At 37.5% G+C, this 23,871-nt stretch overlaps 2 protein-coding genes across 2 annotated transcripts; one reads left to right on the top strand and one right to left on the bottom strand.

The window, feature by feature from the left end:
* Positions 1 to 857: 857 nt before the first annotated feature.
* LOC134804819 (tubulin beta chain-like) lies at positions 858 to 9,875 on the bottom strand. The gene is made up of 2 exons (XM_063778078.1): positions 9,668 to 9,875; positions 858 to 2,216 (listed from the first exon to the last, which is right to left on the bottom strand). The coding sequence occupies exons 1-2, from the start codon at positions 9,722 to 9,724 to the stop codon at positions 927 to 929; spliced, it is 1,347 nt and encodes a 448-aa protein (XP_063634148.1). The 5' UTR covers positions 9,725 to 9,875; the 3' UTR covers positions 858 to 926.
* Positions 9,876 to 11,751: 1,876 nt separating this feature from the next.
* Positions 11,752 to 20,846, top strand: LOC134804843 (uncharacterized). The gene is made up of 9 exons (XM_063778120.1): positions 11,752 to 11,849; positions 17,425 to 17,487; positions 17,742 to 17,774; positions 17,857 to 17,982; positions 18,080 to 18,290; positions 19,356 to 19,463; positions 19,695 to 19,842; positions 20,278 to 20,467; positions 20,693 to 20,846. The coding sequence occupies exons 1-9, from the start codon at positions 11,811 to 11,813 to the stop codon at positions 20,813 to 20,815; spliced, it is 1,041 nt and encodes a 346-aa protein (XP_063634190.1). The 5' UTR covers positions 11,752 to 11,810; the 3' UTR covers positions 20,816 to 20,846.
* The last annotated feature ends 3,025 nt before the right edge of the window (positions 20,847 to 23,871 follow it).

Below are 23,871 nucleotides of genomic sequence, written 5' to 3'. Positions count from 1 at the left end.
TGCTTTCGAGCTCCCGATATTTCGACGCAGTTACATGCATCTTGTTCACGGGTAACAGCGTCGAAATACCGGGAGCTCGAAAACAATACAAAAGGTAATCACGGTCCATATTCCGGTCGATATAAGTCTAGTGAAAAATAGTTAGGCATTCCTTGATTCAGGTATTTTGACACAGTTCAATTTAGACGTGTAACGAAATTAAGGTACAATGAAACCAAAGCATTATTTTTGTTTTTATAAAATTTGATAAAACAATACACTCTTTTTTTTGGGCAGTCGTGTAAAAATACTGGTTAATGCGAGAAATATAACTGCTATATGTTATCAAGCCAAATGTACAATAAAGTAGGTATCTAACCCAATCACTAACCTCTTAGTATTTTTCTTAAAAATCCAATATTCTGATGGTTCTTAGTTTACTGTACAGTCCGGTTACCTACCGTCTAGTGGAAGAGTTGTAATAGGACTGAATTGAATCCGTGCCGTGCATGTACACGTAGCAATGAATAGTCTATTTTTAGCTTCCGGCTTAAGAAATATAGGCAACCGAGTAATGAGTGTCAATCATTACATTATTACAGTATATTAGTTGATGACTGCTATGATTGGTTACAGTTGATGACAATACGAAATAAGTTATTTTTTTACTTAAATACCTACCTACTTACTGCGTCTGTATTTTTAACCGACTTCAAAAAAGGAGGAATTTATCAATTCGACTGTATTTTTATTTTTTGTATGTATGTAACCTCAGAACTCCACCATTTCTGAACCGATTTGGAAAATTATTTTATTGTTTGAATGTATATGTATAGGTAGTCCCTATTCAATCCCGTTTTTGTCAAAATGCAAAGCTGTTATTGACAGAAATACTTTTTAATTTAAAACGTAATAATAAATTAAATTCAATCGGAACGACGCTTTTATTATTCATCCCCTTCTTCGCCCTCTTCTGCTTCTTCACCTTCAAATTCCTGATCACCGAGTGTAGCATCTTGATATTGTTGGTATTCCGATATGAGATCACTTAAATTATTATCTGCTTCTGCAAATTCAGATTCGTCCATTCCTTCGCCTAAATACCAATGTAGAAAAGCTTTACGACTGAACATAGACGCAAATTGCTCTGAAATTCTTTTGAATAATTCTTGAATAGCAGTTGTATTGCCAATGAATGTAGAAGACATCTTAAGACCTCTTGGGGGAATATCGCAAACAGCCGTTTTTACATTGTTTGGTATCCATTCGACGAAAAATTCTTTGTTTTTATTCTGAACATTAAGGATTTGTTCGTCTACCTCTTTCATGGACATACGGCCGCGGAAGACAGCAGCGACGGTAAGATATCGACCACGGCGTGGATCGCAAGCCGCCATCATATTCTTAGCGTCGAACATTTGTTTGGTTAATTCAGGCACCGTGAGCGCACGATATTGCTGGTTACTACGCGATGTCAGTGGTGCAAAGCCCGGCATAAAGAAATGCAACCGCGGGAACGGAACCATGTTGACTGCAAGTTTACGGAGATCTGCGTTCAATTGCCCGGGAAAACGAAGGCAAGTTGTTACTCCTGACATTGTCGCTGACACTAAGTGGTTTAGATCCCCGTATGTTGGAGTTTGAAGTTTTAATGTCCTGAAGCATATATCGTATAGCGCTTCATTGTCTATGCAAAATGTCTGGTCCGAATTTTCTATTAACAGATTAAGAGAAAGAGTTGCATTATAAGGTTCAACAACAGTATCGGAAACTTTTGGACTTGGTACTACTGTAAAAGGAACTATAATTCTGTCAGGATATTCTTCTCTTAAGTTAGATAACAGAAGTGTTCCCAATCCCGAACCTGTACCGCCGCCAATAGAGTGAACTATTTGAAATCCTTGAAGACAGTCACATCCTTCCGCTTCTTTCCTTACAACGTCTAGAATAGTTTCAAGCAGGTCAGCGCCTTCAGTAAAATGTCCTTTTGCCCAATTGTTGCCTGCTCCAGCATAGCCGGACACAATATTATCAGGGCGAAATAACTCCCCATACGGCTCAGAACGTAAGCTGTCCATCGTGCTTGGTTCAAGATCAACCAGTATTGCTCGAGGGACATATCTCTGGCAAGCTGCCTCATTGTAATAAACATTAATTCGTTGTAGTTGGAGATCTGAGTCGCCGTGATACTCACCGCTGGGGTCAATACCATGTTCGTCACTGATGACCTCCCAAAACTGAAAGAATAAAAATGAAATCGGTACTTATAATGGAAATAAAAGATAATAAATTCGGAAGCGAAACAATGCAGGCATATTTCTATCTATCTAATACCTTTAAACGAGCAATTCTTGTTTATTTATATATATATATTTCGGGGATCTCGGAAAAGGCTCTAACGATTTCGATGAAATTTGCTATATGGGGGTTTTCGGGGGCGATAATCGATTTAGCTAGGTCTTATCTCTGGGAAAACGGGCATTTTTGAGTTTTTGTATGTTTTCCGAGCAAAGCTCGGTCTCCCAGATATTTAGCAATTAAGTATAGTTCAAGCGGGAGAGACTAAATGACTATTATATCTTATATCCTCCATGGCCGTGCTCAGTGTAGGTACCTAGAGTTCCGGAAATCCGTAGTAACCCATCCGTCAAGACTGCAATTTATATGGGAACCGCATGCTGACTGCACGCCGACTGTACCGTAGAACGACTTGTCGGTCAATTTTCCTTTTGTGGTGTATTCCCATTAGTCCCGCCATACGAGTACATGAGGCGAAGACAAATGAATGATTTATATACCTAAACCGCCTAATCCCATCTGTGCCTGGCGGGGACAATGTGGAATACACCCCTATTGTAAATGACCCGTTCAAATATATCAAATTTATCTGAGTCGGAGGAATGATTGCTATTAAAGGTTACATGCTAGATATTTTTTATTTTATTGGACCTAAGATTGGAAAGTTAAAGGGGGCAATATATCCTATTTTTATTCTTGTGTTTAAGTCCTAGCTATTTTACCACTTTGTCGGTGTGATTGATATGCGACATCCCCATGCCAGAGACTAATAAATAATTAAGACGGACAACCCATACAACCATTTCCAGTCGCCGTTACGACGCGGTGTTGACACATCTTGTGTCGACACCGTCTGTTTCGGTCACAATTCCAGTCGCAGAGTCGTCGCCGTGTCGACACAGTTACCAGAAATGGGGAAGGGTCGACACATGACACAAAGTGACATAAAGTGTGGTCGCCATGTGCACACATTGTTTCGAGTTTGCGACTACTTTATGCCAAAATCATTCGTTCATTTTGTTCCTGTCAAATGGAAACTGTCAGATGGAAAAATACTTAAATAAAAATAAGTGACATTAATACGCCATCTCTAAAACGGATTACAAGACGTAATTATATATTGTTTGCATTTATATTACAATAGGACTTAAATTATTATGGGGAATTAAACTGCTCGAGTGATTTGATAAACTAAGTGTAATATAATCAACGCGCCACCACATTGTTTTAGTTTAGCCGGAAATGAAATTGTTTACTTCTCAGTGCCTGTGTTCATAACTATATTATGTGAAGCATTTTTAGTACTTCGATGCGTATACTATACTTAAATAACAGAAATAACGCTTTACATACTACGAAACTTGTTAATTATGATGTATAAATATGGTTTAAGGCTGAGAAATATTGCAGTCACAAAGTAGTTGCAATGTTTCGACTTTGTGTCGACTCTGTGTTGACACATGACACGCGCTGTCAAAAGTAATAACAAAGTTACTGGTATGTTACTGGATTTGCAAAATGGCTCCTTGTGTTGATTTGTTTTCAGATATTCTCAAAGTGTAAAAATGCCGTGGTCAGAGATGGGCATTAATCGATTAACTGTTTATTCGACTAATTAATGGAATAAACAAAGTTAATTCTCAAATTTTAATCGCGATTAGTTTAGTCGACCTAACATAGATTGAAATTGAATTAATCTGAATATTAATCGAATAAATTATCGATTAAATCTCGATTGAAAGTTGACAGGGGGCCATTTTTGTACGTAAAAATAATAGAAATGTCTTGCATGCAGATGGTAGCAAAACACTTTGTCATAAAAGTCGAGATGGGTGTCGATATATAGGTTTTAGGGAGTGCCGATTTCGAAAATAATGACCATTTTGAAATCCGAAATGGCGGCCATGCACTGTGTCATAAAAGTCGTCATGGATGTCGTTTTATACGTTTTAGGGGGCCCCAATTTTGAAAATGATGACCATTTTGGAATCCAAAATGGCGGCCATGCACTATGCCATAAAAGTCGTCATGGGTGTCGTTTTATAGGTTTTAGGGGGCGCAGATTTAGAAAATGATGACCATTTTGGATTCCAAAATGGCGGCCATGCATTATGAGATAAAAGTCGTCGTGGGTGTCGTTTTATAGGTTTTAGGGGGCGCAGATTTCGAAAATGATGACCATTTTGGATTCCAAGATGGCGGCCATGCACTATGTCATAAAAGTCGTCATGGATGTCGTTTTATAGGTTTTAGGGGGCCCCGCTTTCGAAAATGATGACCATTTTGGAATCCAAAATGGCGGCCATGCACTATGTCATAAAAGTCGTCATGGGTGTCGTTTTATAGGTTTTGGGGGGCGCAGATTTCGAAAATGATAACATTTTCAATTTTAAAATGGCGGCAATGCACTATGTCATAAAAGTCGTCATGGATATCGTTTTATAGGTTTTAGGGGGCGCAGATTTCGAAAATGATGACTATTTTGGATTCCAAGATGGCGGCCATGCACTATGTCATAAAAATCGTCATGGATGTCGTTTTATAGGTTTTAGGTGGCGCAGATTTCGAAAATGATGACCATTTTGGAATCCAAAATGGCGGCCATGCACTATGTCATAAAAGTCGTCATGGATGTCGTTTTATAGGTTTTGGGGGGCGCAGATTTCGAAAATGATAACATTTTCAATTTCAAAATGGCGGCAATGCACTATGTCATAAAAATCGTCATGGATATCGTTTTATAGGTTTTAGGGGGCGCAGATTTCGAAAATGATTACTATTTTGGATTCCAAGATGGCGGCCATGCACTATGTCATAAAAGTCGTCATGGATGTCGTTTTATAGGTTTTAGGGGGCGCAGATTACGAAAATGATGACCATTTTGGAATCCAAAATGGCGGCCATGCAGTATGTCATAAAAGTCGTCATGGCTGTCGTTTTATAGGTTTTAGGGAGCGCAGACTTCGAAAAGAACTCAGGCAGACCACCTACCACCTGGTGGACGACGGTTGAAAAAGACCTAAAAGAAGCTCATTTAAATAAAGACGTAGCGCAAGACCGTGCTAGATGGAAATTGAGGACAAGGAAGGCCGACCTCAAGTAAATGGGAACAGGTCTAGCAGGAAGAAGAAGAAGCAGATTTCGAAAATAATAACTATTTTGGAATCCAAGATGGCCCCCATGCACTATGTTAAAAGTCGTCATGGATATCGTTTTATTGGTCATGGTCATCAATTTCGAAATCTGCACACTTGTTTCAAATAAGGTATCGGTAGATGCATCCTAGTAAGTCAACAACATCTATATCTACTATCGAAATGTACTTTTGATAGTACTTATGTAGTAGTACGAAATGTAATCTGAAAGGAATCAAGTAATATATATTCCTGTACCTAATGAAGAATCGACATTGATTTCTATTACTAGTAATTGTAGTATTCGAAAAATTGATTCCTGATTCCTCAAATGGAATTGTACTTAGTAATTCGGTATTGTTAGATTACAAAGTAATCTAGGAATCGGTAATCAGATTACAAAGTAATTTCAAGTAATCGTGGAATCAGGAATCAATTACGAAATGCCCATCTCAGACTAAGTAGCACTGCATTCAATTGATCTGTTTGGCGAACCGCGAGTTCACAGTTCGGGGCGAACTACTATATGTATAGGTTTTAGGGTGTGCAGAATTCGAAAATGATGACCATTTTGGAAACCAAGATGTCTACCGTACACTTTGTCATAAAAGTCGTCATGGATCTCGATTTATAGGTATTAGGGAGTGGAGAATTCGAAAATTATGACCGTTTTAGAATCTAAGATGTCTGCCGTGCATGTTGGTCATGGTCATCATTTTCGAATTCTACTCTTCCTAACACCTATAAATCAACATCCATGACGGGTCATATGACAAAGTGCACGGCAGACATCTTGGAATCCAAAATGGTCATCATTTTCGAATTCTGCACTCCCTTAAACCTATAAAACGATATCCATGACGACTTTTATGACAAAGTGCACGGCAGTTATCTTGGATTCCAAACTGGTCATCATTTTCGAAATCGGCACTTCCTAAAACCTATAAAACGATATTCATGACGACTTTTATGACAAAATACGTAGCCGCCATCTTGGATTATAAAATGATCATCATTTTCGAATTCTGCACTCCCTAAAACCTATAAATCGACATCCGTGACGACGCAAGTTATCTTTATTTTCAGATCTAACAAATTGCTACAGAATACAAAGGACAAAAAAGAAGCGAGGAGGTAATGAAACAAGCAAAAATACAGATGATTCCTCGACGCAATTGGGTGATTCTTAAATTGTGTCCAGATTTTTTTGTCATAAAAGTTTTTATTATTCACATATTACTCTCACAAGTTCTTGTAATTTTTTAAATAAATGTTTTTGTTTATCTATGAGGATCTCACTATACAGTGGAAACTGGATAAGTGGAACCTGGGTTAGTGGAAAACCTCTTTAAGTGGACCCAAGTTCTCGGTTCCAGTCCCTTGGCAACGAATTACCTCTATAAGTGGAATTTTGGGACCTCTATAAGCGAAATCCATTTTTTCGAAAATTTCTTATTTTTACCTCTGTAACTGGAAGCAGCCGTCTCCGAAACCTCTATGAGTGGAATAGCTCGGCGTTATAAAATTTGTATTTTTAATAAACCGTCACAAGGAGGGTAGTTTGTTTCGTTAACATTATGGTTCGTGTTTTAACTACGTATTTTGTATGAGATCACACATCGTTCAGTTTTTTTGCATTAAAGTACAATCGGTAGATCGGTACATTGATTTATTTAACCATACTGGTTTCTCTTGCATAAATAAATATTAGGAGTGATTTTGTTTTTGTAATTTTGAAAATTGTATACGAGTAGGTACTGTGGATTATTTACAGTATTGCTTTTTTTAAAGTCAGGATTACATACCTATTTTTGTTAATACATACATATTTAATAAAAGATGCTTATTTAAGTCTTGATCATACCATACGTGACCTCTATAAGCGACATTATTAGCATCCACAACCTCTGTTAGCGAGAGCCTCTGTAAGTGAGAAAACGTTTTATTTGAACCTGGTTAAGTGGAAAACTGGATAAATGGAAAACCTGGATAAGCGGAACTAAACAGCCGGTCCCTTGCGATTCCACTTATCCAGTTTCCACTGTAATAATATAATCAAGGTATGTTTATATTTGATGATTGAAATAGTAACGCATCAAATAAAAAATATTTGTGTCTTATATTCCTGCCGAAGACTTTTATTTTACCTTTTCCTTCTACACAAGTTTGGCCAAGTAATAAGAATTTAAGGCTCTCAATTTTATTTTGACTTCTACAACAGTAAAGCTACGAGGCCATGTTTGGTATCGTTTTCGTATAAATTCGCAGTACCAAATTTAGTTAAGGTATCACATTGACACCATTCCGAAGTAAAAACATATAAACTTATTAAAATACTTCCTTTTAAACTCCTCTTCACGCTTAAACTGCTGAACAGTTTTAATTTAAATTTGGTACACATATATTTTGAGTCCTGAGACAGGACATAATAAGTTATCTCAAAAATCATCCTTTAAAGGTGTGAAATGAGGTGTAGGGGGGAATTCAGAATTGACTTATTGAAGTTAATACTGTTTAAGTTTAGGTTTGAAGTCATGTTTTTTTTATCATTTTTAACTAAATCAAAGATGTACACCATCCCAAATTTCATATAAATCGGTTCAGCGGTTATTGATTTCCCGTACAAATTTCCACGCCACTTTTCACACCTTCAAAAGATGATTTTGGTTATAAGATCTTTCCTGTTCCGGGACGCAAACTATTTCTATACCAAATTTCAACGAAATCGGTTCAGCGGTTAAGCGTCAAGAGGAGTTTCAAAAAAACCGGCCAAGTGGGAGTCGGACTCGCGTATTAAGGGTTCCGTACATTAAGTCCGACTCGCGCTTGACTGCACATTTCTAATAGGTTTTCCTGTCATCTATAGGTAAAGAACTATTTTGTGTATTCAGACGGACATACATACAGACGCACGAGTGATCCTATAAGGTTTCCGTTTTTTCCTTTTGAGGTACGGAACCCTAAAAAGATTTATTTTTATTTTGTGGAATGGTGTCAATGTGATACCTTAAATGGATTCAGCACCCCAGATTTATACGAAAACGATACCAAACACGGCCTAGCACCTTCACTGATATAGATATATCAAGATAAAATTAAGAGCCCTAAATAAACTTTCAAGAGCGGATATCTCAAAAACTATTCAACATATCGAAAAAATTGACTGAATAAACTTGTAACAAATTAAATTAACTTTCATTTTGTATAAGTGGCCATGTCGGTGAGATGCATAGTTTCCGAGATATAATCGAAAAACCGGAAAATGGGACCTTCAAATCCCCCTCTCTCCCCCCCGCTCAAGGGCTACGGCTACGGCCGGGGACTTTTGATATGTTCACCTCCTAACTTGTCAAACCGAGTTACGGAGTCAAAAATTGTGTTCCGAGCATTTCCCTCTACAACTTTTGGAGCATTCGTTGCCTGACCTAAGTAGCTTATTGAATTTCTTTAAAAACTTTTCTGTAAAAGGTTGACGGGTGTTGGGTGTTTTTATGGTTTCGGTCGATTATTATCATTTGCATTGCCCATGATGACTTACTAGAATTACGAGCACACGAGACACTAATAGTAGTTTGACAAACCTTGGTTTTCAAGAGGTATTTTATATTGACATTTGCTGTCACAAATTTGCTGTCAGATTTAGTCGCAAACCGCACGCAAAGTGCACACAAATGTGTCGACACCTTGTTACGGAAAAGTGTAGACACGGCGACGACACTTTGTTTCGAAACAATTCTATACACATTGTGTGGACTCTGTTACGACACATCTGACATTTAGTTACCACTTTGTGATTCTGCGACTGGAATGGTTATATGGGAACCTCCATACAACACTGCGCTCCCCACGTGCCTCATCACTATTGTAGATGGTGCCTTTTGCTTTTTTTCCATTTTAGTTATATGCATATAAAATCCATCACCTACTGCTACTTCTAAAGGTAAAATACTACTTGCATGATTGCTGTCATAAGCCCAAAAGAACAATTAAAGCATAATAACTACTTATATTTCTTCGAACTACAACAACAAACATCCATTTTTAGGGTTCTGTACCAAAAAGGTAAAAAGAAGCCCGTATACCGTATATTTAGTGCGACTCTGTTGGTCTGTCTGTCACATCGCTAAATACCTCGAGAACTACTTGCGTTATCGATTTAGGCTATTATACACGAGGCTAACCCAGACGCATTCAAAGTGTTATTTTTCTATTATTTACCATAGAAAATGGTTTTAAATATTTAGGAAAGAACTGACCTTGGATCCTATCTGATTTCCACATCGTCCAATTTGTACGTGAACTATTTCTCGCATTATTGACAAAGGACACTAAAATTTTTACTGTTAAAAAACTTAAAATATTAATATAAAATAACAAAATAAAACGATTGTATACTAATCTAAATACACTAACCTAATAACTAAAAAAAAGTGTTTATTTCATAGCCTATTAGTTACAGTAACATTATTTCAGTATGGCCATGCATTTCGTACTATGACTATGCTTTTTAAACTTATAAGTATGTAGTACTTATAGCATTAAGTTTTTAACTGCGTATTTTAACATTAAGTTTTACGTATTTATCAATCTATCAATTCTCAATTGATACAGAATGCATATAATATAAATGAATAAAATGTAAATATAGATACAATCCAATTTAAACAAATCAAAAACTAAAAATCTACACCTAAAGACCCTGAGGCATAGTGCGATAGTTCTCAATTGATTAATTTTACTGAATAGCAATTTGATGTTATTGTTATTATATTATTTTTCTCAAACATGCAATGAAATATTGATGTTATGTTCCTTATAATAGGCTGCGAAGTATGACGTTTCAGGTGCGGCTAGGACAAAAGGTCGTTAATGGAATTTCATACACATCTTGCAGGCCTAGGCCGGCAAAGTCCTCTTTTTTAATTTTCATTTCACAGATATTTGTGACACTGGGCTATAACCGGGAAAATCGAAGTTCGCAAATTGCGGGCATTTTTCTCTGTCACTCTAATTACGCCTTCATTGGAGTAAAAGAGAAAGATCCCCGCAATTTGCGAATTTCGGGTTTCGCGGTAGCCCCTCAGCATCGTGGCATTCATCCATTAAAAAAAATTAGAGGCAGTATTTGCTTTATGGTTCTTAATGACACTCTGCCACTACGCCTATAAAATAAAAACAAAAAACAATGTTTGCTATAATTTGCAGTTTTATTTGTATAAAATTAACATGAACTTAATAAATAATACATTCTATAATTTTAAATTATAAATTTAACTACACAAATAAAAACATTTAAAATATTTCATCTAAACCTTAGCGGTAAAAAGGTCTACTCAAACACGCGTAGTTATATTTTTTTAATTGTTATGGAGGTAAAGTTGAAAAATATTCATTCTGTTTTATTGGATTTATGGTGCGTTGTTGATTTTTTGACTTTAATATGAGTTCCGACGAAATAATGAAATTAATATTAATTGGAGGCGTAGGCGTTGGAATTGGCAGCGTAAGTAGAATTGATTTTAATAACTTGCTGCCTCTGCCGCCTAGTCAAAGACGAAGTATGTATATGGTTGCTTATGGCAATTTTATTATTTGAGAAACTAAGAAAAATGGCTTACAGTTTATTAGAAACAGTTTTGTGGCATATTTTAAATGGATGTAACTACAAATTCGTCAACACTGTGGAAATTATACTTATTTACTCCGTGCATAAAGCAACGATGTATGTGAAACATGATATCAACATGAAAGACTATGTAAACTTATGTGACGAAAACGACAGTCAGACGAATACAAGGCGAAAAAATCAAAGAGACATGATAATATACGGGTAGTAAAAATACACGACTCGTGTAAAACATACGCGTGATGATGATATAGGTACGTGTTGGTTATATTTTGGGTGTAGTTTACTTTTAGTTTTTTCTATAAATAAAACTTGGGTTTCGTGGATTTTTTATTTTATTTATTTCATTGCATGTTTGAGAAAAGCACTATACATACCTCGGCGGGAAATGGGGTTGCCCGCGCTCAGACCTACCCGGCCTCGCTTCGCTCGGCCGTCTATATGTCTTCGGCCGGCAACCCCTTTCGTCCCGGCCTCTGTAGTAATGTACTATAATTTGATTTTGACTTGTAAACTGGCTTTAAAAATAAATGACTAATGACTATTTTAGATTTTAATATTAAATTTAATTTCTCGGTTTAACTTCATATTACTTAATTGCGCCTTTGTTCCTACTGGCGGCAGTAATCTTAGAAAGGTTAACAATACAATAAAAGGTATGTTCTTTAATACCCAATTACTTTTAACGGTTTATGTGTAACGTCCAAATTGAAAACAGCAATTAAACATTTCAGTTGCAGTTAGCGCGAGATTTCTGACGAGCCGCAGCCACAATGGAACTAAAGAATATGGTGGTTTTAAGATCGTTTTGTGTAAGTATTTTAATAATTTAACCATTTTTTTCACACGGCTTGCATTTTTTTAAATAGGTGCATATCAATATAATCTATAATATAACACTTTTTTTTTTTTTTTTTTTGACGGAGTGGGAATGCGTTTACGCACGGTGTGTGGGGCTCGCCACTCCTTTCCCCTCTCCTGACAAGAGAGGGGGAGAATTTGGCCCTACCCACTAAACCCACTCCGGCGTTTCACCCTCTCTGCCGTTCGTGAGGGCGCACTGGGATCGATGACATTCCACCACCGCTATAATATAACACTATGGTGTTTGTCAGTTATTACGTTATTAGTCATATAACACTATGGTGTTTGTCAGTTATTACGTTATTAGTCATATTTAGTGCCCGGAATTTTGCGTGCGGATTGAACACCACTGATTATCGATGTTCTCGAAAATCGATAGTTTTTATTTATCTGTGGTTTATTAAATAAAAATCTATCTATCCGATACGTACCTACTCTTTTCAACGGTCGATGATGAATTGATGAAAAATATTTGATACCTACATCGTTATACCTTTTTGTCGACCGGTCTGGCCTAGTTAGGTAGTGACCCTGCCTATGAAGCCGATGGTCCCGGGTTCGAATCCTGGTAAGGGCATTTATTTGTATGATGATACAGATATTTGTTCCTGAGTCATTACTTAATAAATTTTCTATGTATTTAAGTATTTGTATACTAGTAGTTCGCCCCGAACTGAGAACTCGCAGTTTGCCAAAAAATATATAGAGCGATTGACTTTGTTGCACCTACTTACTCGTATAGTTCGACATAAAATAGTAGAAAATAATTTTCAAGAAAAAAAATCCGACTTCTATGTGGGCCGGTGAAAGATTATTGTACATCAATGGTGCACTATGTAGAAAAGGAGGTAAAACCACCCACTTTCTAGTAGGTAGCATTTCGTTTCTGTAAGGGTCACAGTTTTAGCCTCACGAACCCACTTCTCTGATAGCAGTTCGGTTCTGTGAGGATTGCAATTCGAACCTATCCAAAACCACTTTTCTAGTAGCATTTCGATTCTGTGAGGATCGCAGTTCAAACCTAACCTAACCCACTTAACGGCGCGTTCGGTGTGGGGGTTTGAGCGGGAGGTGCTAGTAAGTTTGGCATCATTATACTTTATACCTACATTTTATGGTAGGTAATCATGTTTTTTTTAGCTTAGGCATCAGTGGTTTTCCGGGTCCAGTTCCGGGTCCAGGTCCAGGTCCAGGTCCAGGTCGAGGTCCAGGTGTAGGTCTTGGTCTAGTTCCAAGTCCGGGTCCAGGTCCGGGTTCAGATCCAGATAAGAGCCCGGATCCGGGTCAGGTCTGGCTCCAGGGCCAGCTCCGTCAAAATCTAAATTCGAAATCGCCAAACGTGTAGTCATTGAAGAGTTCTGTTCTGATCATCATCAGCAGTTCCACTTCATAAAATGCGACAGTTTTTAATGTAAATTCTTGATTTTCGGATGAAAATACACAAATCTCTATACGCATGCCTTTAAGATTTGAGGAGTTCCCTCGATTCCTCATGGATACCATCATCAGACCTCGAGCTTGACAAAAATGTAGCTTAAAAACTTAACTTGCTTAACAAACGTAATGAAGAGGACAAATCGCCAAACGTGAACTATGCGTCGTTGAAGAGTTCCGTTGTGATCATCATCAGCAGTTCCACTTCATCAAATGTCACTTTTTTGTATGTATATGCTTGATTTGTTGATAAAACACATAAATCACTATATGTATGCCTTTAAGATTTGAGGAATTCCCTCGATTCCTCATGGATCCCATCATCAGAACTGGGTTTTGACAAAAACGGGACCAATCTGTATGCATATTCATACAATCAAATGAATAATTTTCGGTCGGTTCAAAATCGGTCCAGTAATGACGGAGATATGGAGTAACAAACAAAAAAAATCACAATCGAATCTCCTCCTTTTGAGATTTGGAAGTCGGTTAATAAATGAGGGCGCCACTTTCTACGTCGCTGTCACATTTTTGACGTAAAATGCTTACACATGGCAACAATTTATAGTCTGTCAAGCCATTTCCGTCAGTAGAAAAAAGCGGCTAAAAAATGTAGGCGCGAAGGGTTATCGTCCCATAGAAAATTTGAATATCGCGCCTTTTTCTACTGACAAACTTGTTTGACCGACTATAGTATGGAAATTTTAGAGTTCCATTTTATTTTATTTCTACTATTTTATGTCCCACTATAGGCGGCAATGGATCTCAAATCGCGTGGATATATTACAAGGTCTGTGGAGTCCTTAACTGATTCTGTATCTGTGGTAAGCCGAAATATTTCCTGACAAATGTCAAATACCTACATTATGTTTATTTTTATCTTGCTAATTATATCAAAATGGTAAATTTAAAAACGATATTATAAAAGTGCAAGCCGAGCACTTTCATTTGATACCAAACTCGACTACTTATATATACTTTCTTGCAAAAAGATGACAAGAATAGCAAGATCCCTCACAAATAGCTTTTTAGCCTTCTAAGCTCTTCTAGCTCAATAACCCCTTGATCGAGCCTCCTCATAATTTAATGACTAAAATATAATGCCCTCAACTACACGTTTACCCAATTTCATTTAAATTAGAACAAATTTACTCAAGTTCTTGAGTATCAAACTATCCTCTGATAGTTCAGCTTAAAAACATCGAAATGCCGGGACGTGCCCCTAGCCAGCCGCGTGTCCCAAGTCGAATGTAAGAACTTCGTTCGATTCGCTCGCTCGTTCGATTATATATGTCGTTGTCTGAGTAGGTACCCACAACACAAGTCTTCTTGAGCTTACCGTGGGGCTTAGTCAATTTGTGTAAAAATGTCCTATAATGTCCTATAACTAGTAGTTCGCCCCGAACTGTGAACTCGCGGTTTGCCAAAAAGATCAAAATTTAATGCAGTGCTACTTAGTCCGAGATGGGCATTTCGTAAATGATTCCTGATTCCACGATTACTTGAAATTACTTTGTAATCTGATTACCGATTCCCAGATTACTTTGTAATCTAACAATACCGAATTACTAAGTACAATTCCATTTGAGGAATCAGGAATCAATTTTTCGAATATTACAATTACTAGTAATTGGAATCAATGTCGATTCCTCATTACAGGAATATATTACTTGATTCCTTTCAGATTACATTTCGTACTACTACTATCAAAAGTACATTTCGATAGTAGATATAGATGTTGTTGACTTACTAAAATGATGACCATGACCTATAAAACGACATCCATGATGACTTTTATGACATACTACATGGCCGCCATTTTGGATTCCAAAATGGTCATCATTTTCGAAATCGGGGCCCCCTAAAACCAACAAAACGACATCCATGACGACTTTTATGACATAGTGCATGGCCGCCATTTTGGAATCCAAAATTGTCATCATTTTCGAAATCGGCGCCCCCTAAAACCTATAAAACGACACCCATGACGATTTTTATGACATAGTGCATGGCCGCCATTTTGGAATCCAAAATTGTCATCATTTTCGAAATCTACGCCCCCCAAAACCTATAAAACGATATCCATGACGACTTTTATGACATAGTGCATGGGCGTCATTTTGGAATCCAAAATGGTCATCATTTTCGAAATCTGCGCCCCCCAAAACCTATAAAACGACATCCATGACGACTTTTATGACATAGTGCATTGCCGCCATTTCGGAATCCAAAATGGTCATCATTTTCGAAATCTGCGCCCCCTAAAACTTATAAAACGACACCCATGACGACTTTTATGACATAGTGCATGGCCGCCATTTTGGAATCCAAATTGTCATCATTTTCGAAATCTGCGCCCCCCAAAACCTATAAAACGACATCCATGACGACTTTTATGACATAGTGCATGGCCGTCATTTTGGAATCCAAAATGGTCATCATTTTCGAAATCTGTGCCCCCCAAAACCTATAAAACGACATCCATGACGACTGTTATGACATACTGCATGGCCGCCATTTTGCATTCCAAAATGGTCATCATTTTCGAAATCTGCGCCCCCTAAAACCTATAGAACGACATCCATGACGACTTTTATGACATAGTGCATGGCCGCCATTTTGGAATCCAAAATGGTCATCATTTTCGAAATCTGCGCCCCCCAAAACCTATAAAACGACATCCATGACGACTTTTATGACATAGTGCATGGCCGCCATTTTGGAATCCAAAATGGTCATCATTTTCGAAATCTGCGCCCCCCAAAACCTATAAAACGACATCCATGACGACTTTTATGACATACTGAATGGCCGCCATTTTGGATTCGAAAATGGTCATCATTTTCGAAATCGGGGCCCCCTAAAACCTATAAAACGACATCCATGACGGCTTTTATGACATAGTGCATGGCTGCCATTTTGGTATACAAAATGGTCATCATTTTCGAAATCTGCGCCCCCCAAAACCTATAAAACGACATCCATGACGACTTTTATGACATAGTGCATGGCCGCCATCTTGGATTCCAAAATTGTCATCATTTTTGAAAAAAATCTTAGATTAAAAAAACAATATTATAAATGTGTAACAAACCGAGCACTTATATTTGATACCAAACTCGACCATACTTGCTTGCAATTAAAATGACCAGAATAGCAAGACCCCTCACAAATGGTTTTTTAGCATTTTAAGCTCTTCTAGCTCAATAACCTCTTTTTCGAGCATGCTCAAAATTTAATGACTATAATATAATGCCCTCAACTATACGTTCACCCAATTTCATTTAAATTAGGACACATTTACTTAAGTTATTGAGTATCAAACTATCCTCTGATAGTTCAGCTTAAAAACATCGAAATGCCGGTACGTGCCCCTAGCCAGCCGTGTGTTCAAAGTCCAATGTAAGAACTTCGCTTCGCTCGCTCGTTCGATAATATTTATTTATATCGAAAGTTAAATCCGTTTAAATAGATTTATTGAAATTAGTATGATTATGAAAACCTTTAATATTACTACAAATTATAAAACAGAGTCCCCCGCCGCGTCTGTCTGTTTGTGTATATCTATGTTCACGATAAACCAAAAACTAATGAACGGGATCCACTAAACGCCAGTTTCGAAGTTTTAGTAAAAATGTATGTTACAATTATAAACGCTTTTAAGTTTATTTTATAGATGTTTTTTAAGGGTTCCTTCTCCAAAAAAAAAAATGAAACCCTTATAGGATCACTTTGTTGTCCGTCCGTCCGTCCACGTCTATCTGTCTGTCAAGACCCTTTATCTCGGGAACGCTTGGAGGTATCGATTTGTAATTAAAATTTGACCTAGAACAATGAAATTTGACAAGTAATATCGTCTTACACCACAGGTACAGGGAAAAATCTCTAAACTTTACTACCTATTTGTAAAAAATAAGTTCAATTTGTACGGAACCCTCGGTGGGCGAGTCCGACTCGCACTTTTCCGTTTTTGTAATGTTTGAGTACCTACCAAAGAGCAGTTATGGCACGCCGTCTAAGTGTATTAAGCATATCGACAATATGAACAGCTACGACAGGATTTATGGAGCTAATTGTATTTTATTTTAGCTGCTCCTGTTAACTGGACTGTCACATGGCAAAGGCGACGGGATGGGCGCTAGTTTACAAATAGTATGTACAATACAAACTGGTGCTAAAATTATTTAAAAATCTTTGCAGTTAAGTTAAATAATTGAACATACTTAAACATTTTCAACTCAAAAACACTTATAAGGATACACTCCTTGTCCTGCCAGTATGCCTGTCTGATAGGACCATTTTTTCAGGAACACGTAGAGGTCCCAAGTTGAAAATAGTTGAAATCAATATCAAATATGCAGATCTGCCTTTATTTTACTGAGCTTATTTTAACTGTTGTGTTTCAGCTCGCTCGGCTATCATTCCCTACTGTTGAGACGGTAAATGTTTCACTTGTTTTTTCTTTATTATATAACGCAATGAATTTTTCTAAGCACTATTTGTATTTTCCGTTGTTTTCAGAGGGCGTACAATTTACCACCGACGTCAGAGGTCGACCCGAAACACAGCTATGCAGATGAAAAATTTGAGAAGCTGAAGGTGTATTACAGTTACATGAATGGACGCATACGCGAACCTCACAATCCGGTAAGTACTTACCGTAAAAAAACCCAACTATTTATGGTCCACATTGTTATTAATTGTGTCATAGGATTAGTTATGATAATTGTTACTTTTTTAACAGGCAGAACGTGCTGAAATCCTGCAAAGCGCCGAGCAGAAACTTATCGACTTTATTGATTCCCATATCAAAGACCTGAAGCGGTTACTCTTTGCTACCGATAGCGCGCTCATGTCGATGGTACTACTTAAGCTGAACAAAAAGATGGACACAAGCGAAGCGAAGATCAAGTCTACACAGGCAAAAATACCATTCGGCTTGTATGCCAGCCCGGGTAAGCTCAGTAAATAACTAAGCTGATCGGAAAATAGCAAGCTACACGGCACGTGGGAAAAAACAAGCGATAGGACCAATGGAGAAATAGAAATTGGCCAAGAGCATGTCGGGCCATGCTCAGTGTAGGGTTCCGTAGTTACCATTCTGTCAGAATAGGCTAAACGGGGGCTATTTTTATTTTAGTAAGTATCATGTACATTACAAGCAAGAAGACTTTCTGCAATAACTCAATAACGGCTGAATCGATTATATTCGCTATAGTTTCCATTGAGCTTTTGTTTTACGATTTTTTTCATATTTTTTTGGACCTATGGTACAAAGGTTATATGGGGGGGGGGGGGCGATACATACTTTTTTTTGCTTTAGGAGCGATTATTTTCGAAAATAATCACTTTATCAAAAAACCGGACAAGTGCGAGTCGGACTCGCCCACCGAGGGTTCCGTACTTTTTAGTATTTGTTGTTATAGCGGCAACAGAAATACATCATCTGTGAAAATTTCAACTGTCTAGCTATCACGGTCCGTGAGATACAGCCTGGTGACAGACGGACGGACGGACAGCGGAGTCTTAGTAATAGGGTCCCGTTTTACCCTTTGGGTACGGAACCCTAAAAATGGTTGTTAAAGACCCTTATTCATTTGCAATTTTGCGAGTCTTGTAAGACCTAATAACTTAATCCTTAATTTATTTTTAATAAAATCATCTCTGACCGTTCACAAGATTTTGACGTCTGTAATCACAAGAGACTGGAGCTGTGTTCTAAGGGGCTTTGAAAGAACTTAATTTCCACTTAGGCTGGTTTTAGTGTCACGCGGACCGTCCGTGCGGATCGCTCCGCACCGGACCAATATGTATGTACTATTAAGTTCAGGGAGCGTTATATGTAGACTAAAGCTGACGGGTCAGCACGGACGGTAATGGGACAGTCAAATTTTGTAGCTAGACGGTAGAGACTTATAGTCCCATTTCGAAGTTTTTAATCAACCGTAGCTACAAATCGGTAATGGGAAAGTCTCATTAATATTAAACAAAATAATTATTTATATATATATATCTTTTAGAGTTCAAATGCCTAGGCACATCCTACTTCATCGCCTCTGCGCACAGTCAGGAGGATGCACAGATGATTCTCGCTAGCGAACGCAAACCACACTGCTACACCTTCAGAGGTAAATATGACTACTTGACTAGTTTACTTGTTTACAGCAGCCGGACGAAGCTAACAAACATTTTCTATCATATAATTTCGCTTTGATACTTACGAACAATTCATGAATACAGTATTATTTTAATTTTTGATTTGTGTCTCATGAAGCTAGAAAGATCTTAATAATTTAGTACCTAATGGTTTTTGACACTTTCTGTAAAACTGATATAAACTAGCAAAACATTTTTCTCAGGTGCCTTCGCCTTCCAAGGTTTCTACCACCGCCACTCAGAGACGACGTACGTAGGACCCCATGCGGAACAGTTCCAAGCCAAAGACCCGAGCCAGGGACTCTACTGCCATTCCGATGATAACTGGAGTGACGCCCAGTGCATTTACAAGTTAGCCTATTTCATCCATTTTCTGACAAACTACTATTCTTATATCTATTTTAAGAAGGTACTAACAATATAATAAAATCTTGCAAGTGTATACCTACTTATCCATAAGATTGAGTAGACAATTAAAATTATAAGTGCTTTTCTGTTGCCGCTAAGAACTACTAAGAAGTAATAATATGCATGAAATAAAATTGAAAATACACCTGCCATTTTTTGCGTGGAAGACAAGAAACATTTTTGTTTTTATGTTTGAACATTTATGTATAGACCTAAAACTCGATGATAATAAAGAAAAATATACTACAAACTATTAAATTATATAAATCCGTTAAACGTGAGTCGGTGTTAAGAAAGAAATAAATCATTGTAAAATTTCTCGACTCGTGTAGTATACCACCAGTGCTTATGATAACTTACCTAATTAATAAATTCCAGAATCAACCCCCGTGAGGAATTTCCCGAGTCTGTAGAGTACGAACCGAAGATCTCCTACTGGTGCGGCCCATACCGCTACTTCATTCCTGCCACCACCGACGTACGATGCATCTTCTCCATATTTTCAATGAACTTCGTGCTGCGTTTCGGCTACGACGCAGTCACCTATAAGAGTTCGGACCTCTCATTTGTTAGTATTAATGACAAATACTCCTTTTTAAGCGACTTTAAAGTTTACCTTATCTGAAAGTTTTAACCGATTTCAAGCTAATATTTCGGAGGACCCTACACTGAGCATGGCCCAACATGCTCTTGTCCGGTTTTTTTAGATACACTGATGTTTGTATGCATTATTGGAAAGATTTATTTCTGCTTTAACTAAAAATGTACATTGCATGTAAAAATGTTGTTACAGATGTACCAGAACGGACAAGTGTTTTATACAGACGAACCATGGGCCGGCATGTCTTGCTGGAACTGGGCTTGCAAATGGCGCCATAACCAAAACCAGCGTGGCAACGAATTTTTCGTCAATTAACATTAGACATTCAATAATAAATTGTTTTTAAACAACTAATATTTATATTTCAAATTGTAAGTTTTCTGTACTTACTCATGCGTCCTATCTATACGTACTTAGTTCCTTCTAAAAAGGACTGAAACCGTCTAAGCTAAGCTACACGAAAAACGCTGCAAATAATAGACAAGACTCAAAAAAATTACCAACTTAGTTCTTATTACTAGTCTCCGGGAAGGGTTACGATATTAACAGTATACGTAATAATACCTAATACTTATACATAAGTATGTAGAGTCAGCCAAACTGTTAGCTTGGCATCCCTGCATACGTTTTTATATGCAGGGGTATGTGAATGTGAAATGAGAGCCAAGCTCAATATGAAGTACGAGTATATATGCGTTGTTGTTGACTTTGCCGACAAAAGAATTAAAATCAATGGCTGCCAAGTGGGTGGGATGTAAAACAAGTTCAAGATTGACTTGGCTATTTTTACCAACAAACCAACAATTTTGGTGGCTAGCCATACACCGCGCGTGGCGCTTGCGCCACCTAGCGGTCATATCTGTCCTAATCGTAACAGACGCGTTTTGTTAGAGAGTTGTTGTTTTGTTGTCTTCTGTACCTAGTACTATTATTTATTTTGTGGCATAACCAACAAGAGAAAACATAATTATCTAAATAAAGGAAGAGAAAAAGTAAATCTAGAAATTATAGTGATATTAGTGACACTCCTGAAAAAAATAGACTGCAAGCATAAAACAGGAGCTTAAAGTTATGACACAAAAACCCAGCATGAAAATTTTTGAGTTTAGCTGAAACTACAAAAACTGCAAAGACGCAGCTTCATTGCTCGTTACCTGATGATGACTCGAATCGGATTCCAGTCAAACATCACTTAAATGATAAATCCATCGACGTTGCTTCTGATCATGATCACAGTGCTTATGATTTTCATTTAAGTCTCGATTCGGTCAATATAAAAGGTATCTGTGATTTACTACGTGGTTCGGCTGGAGATTTACGCGAGCGGAAAAGATCATGGCTTTAAGCCTGTAAAAGAAGCCCGAGAGATGGCTCGAAAATCTCCTCCTCATCGAAATTAAACCGATGAATATCAAAAAACAAATTTTAAAACAGGAACTAATGAGAATATTTTCAATCAATTATAAGAGAATATCCAAATAATGACGATAGACTTTGTGTGTTAGGTACTATTCGATGAGATGTCCATTTCTACGCTACGCAATTTCATTTAGCCGGTGCAGATCTGTTAGCAGTATACGTAAGGCTATGATGGTCGCACATAGGGGTATGTGCCCCTTAAAGCTGGCCATTAGTCGACTGTACCGAAATGTGGAATTCCTATAAACGGGTAGCTAGGCTCATTAGTCAAGGAACCCATAGATTATAGAATATTATTTATATTTCGCTGGATGCTGACGGTATTTGTCAATCGGATGTCAAATTAGCGATTTGTTAAACACACGTGCGAGTGCGGATTACGGGTGATAAAAAATACAACTTTCATGGCTCCTCTACACGAATGGCCAACGCCGGCCAATCCAAGGTATCCAATTAAACGTTATTTAGATGGCTACAAAACTAGTTTTCTTAAAATGTCTGCTCATCAAAATAATTCACCACGTATTTTAAATCTAATTTCGGTATTATTTTTTAATTGACAAGTCTATTTTAACTGACATGTAACATTTAAGTAACTTCATACTTCCACGTTGAATTTTCTGGTTTTGCTTCAAGTCAAAATGCCAAAAGTTATGTTGCGGGACCTGTCCCGACCGTAATTTTTAATTGGTTTGATAGTGCATTTAGTCTTCTTGCATTTAATTATCAAGTTGGGGTGCTATAAACTGCTACTTTGGTATTTATGCTTATTTTTAACAATAAGCGATTTTACCAAACAAACTTTGTTTTGCGTTCGTAGAATAAAATTTAATGATTTATCATCACAGGTCCGTCTGGCGTGAGAGTTGTGACGAGAGAATACAATTTTCACATGACCAAGGAATGTAAAGAGACAGATTTTTCAAAAAGACTAGACGTAGTGATGACTAATTTTACTGATTCTGCCACATTCCCACAAGATCGAAAACATGAATTTCTCACCAAATTTTCACGCGTAAAGTCGGAGTTTAAGACTAGGTGGCAAACTTCTAAAAGAAGGGAATCGTTGTTTTTAAAGAAAAATAAGGAATGGCTAAACGGGACACTCGAAATCCCACTAACTCGCAACATCGCTGTCGCAGGCCGTCCACATAAAGATTTTGAAAATTCGTCGGACGGAATTCGTCCGTAGTATTCGAGGAACAAGCACTTCCGAGAATTCAGGAAAAGCTTTTCAAGAAAATTTTCGAGAGAGCAATGCAATTTGGACGTTTTGAATCGGCTGCTACTTACTTCAGATCCACTTCTGAGTAGCATCAGGCCTAAGCCACCGAAAGCATTAAAACCTTACAGCTCTGCTGCTAAACTCTAAATCATAATTAGATGCCAAAAAAGTAAGATAATATTGCCACTGCAATAATTTGTTTGTAAAATAGTAAATTCCTTTTTATAAATAAACTTTACTACATGTAAAACTACAACATAAATAAACTTTGGAACCACTTTACGGAGACAGAACCAAAGCAGGCAAAATGTACGCATTGTAATAGAATGCTTACTTGCCATATCGGGAAGCTCCATAGGCAGCTTGAGTCGCCATATGAATAGTAGGTACCTATTCACCCAACTATCAACATAAAAGCTCCTTCCTAGACATGAACCCATGAATTCGGATACAGATGCGCCAGCTGGCCAGGTTGCGGAGATCGATTTTCCTCATCCATCCACGTCAGAAGAAGTATGCATCTACCTGGACCCTTGTCATATGATAAAACTAAAACGAAACGAAAAAAGTGGTTGTTTGATGGTAACTTGGTTATTGGTAAATGGCAACTATTAATCAATTTGAATAAGCTCTAGCAAAACGAAGGTCACCTATTTACCAATAAATTGACACCTCGTCACATTTCTTTCCGCGACCAAATAATGAAAGTGGAAGCTTGCTACTCAGT

Source organism: Cydia splendana, chromosome Z, assembly GCF_910591565.1.
Source record: "Cydia splendana chromosome Z, ilCydSple1.2, whole genome shotgun sequence".
Classification (NCBI taxonomy): Eukaryota; Metazoa; Arthropoda; class Insecta; order Lepidoptera; family Tortricidae; genus Cydia; species Cydia splendana.
The sequence above is the reverse complement of the archived record's forward strand: the minus strand, read 5'-3'. Positions and strand labels throughout refer to the sequence as shown.

What these genes read in the sequence shown, in the direction of transcription:
- LOC134804819 (XM_063778078.1), bottom strand. Translation starts at nt 9,724, where the DNA reads ATGCGAGAAATAGTTCACGTACAAATTGGACGATGTGGAAATCAGATA. An exon ending in GAAATCAGATAGGATCCAAG is followed by an intron (nt 2,217 to 9,667) that starts GTCAGTTCTTTC and finishes TTATTCTTTCAG; the next exon opens with TTTTGGGAGGTCATCAGTGA.
- LOC134804843 (XM_063778120.1), top strand. Translation starts at nt 11,811, where the DNA reads ATGGAACTAAAGAATATGGTGGTTTTAAGATCGTTTTGT. An exon ending in CGGCTTGTATGCCAGCCCGG is followed by an intron (nt 18,291 to 19,355) that starts GTAAGCTCAGTA and finishes TATATCTTTTAG; the next exon opens with AGTTCAAATGCCTAGGCACA. An exon ending in GACGCCCAGTGCATTTACAA is followed by an intron (nt 19,843 to 20,277) that starts GTTAGCCTATTT and finishes AATAAATTCCAG; the next exon opens with AATCAACCCCCGTGAGGAAT.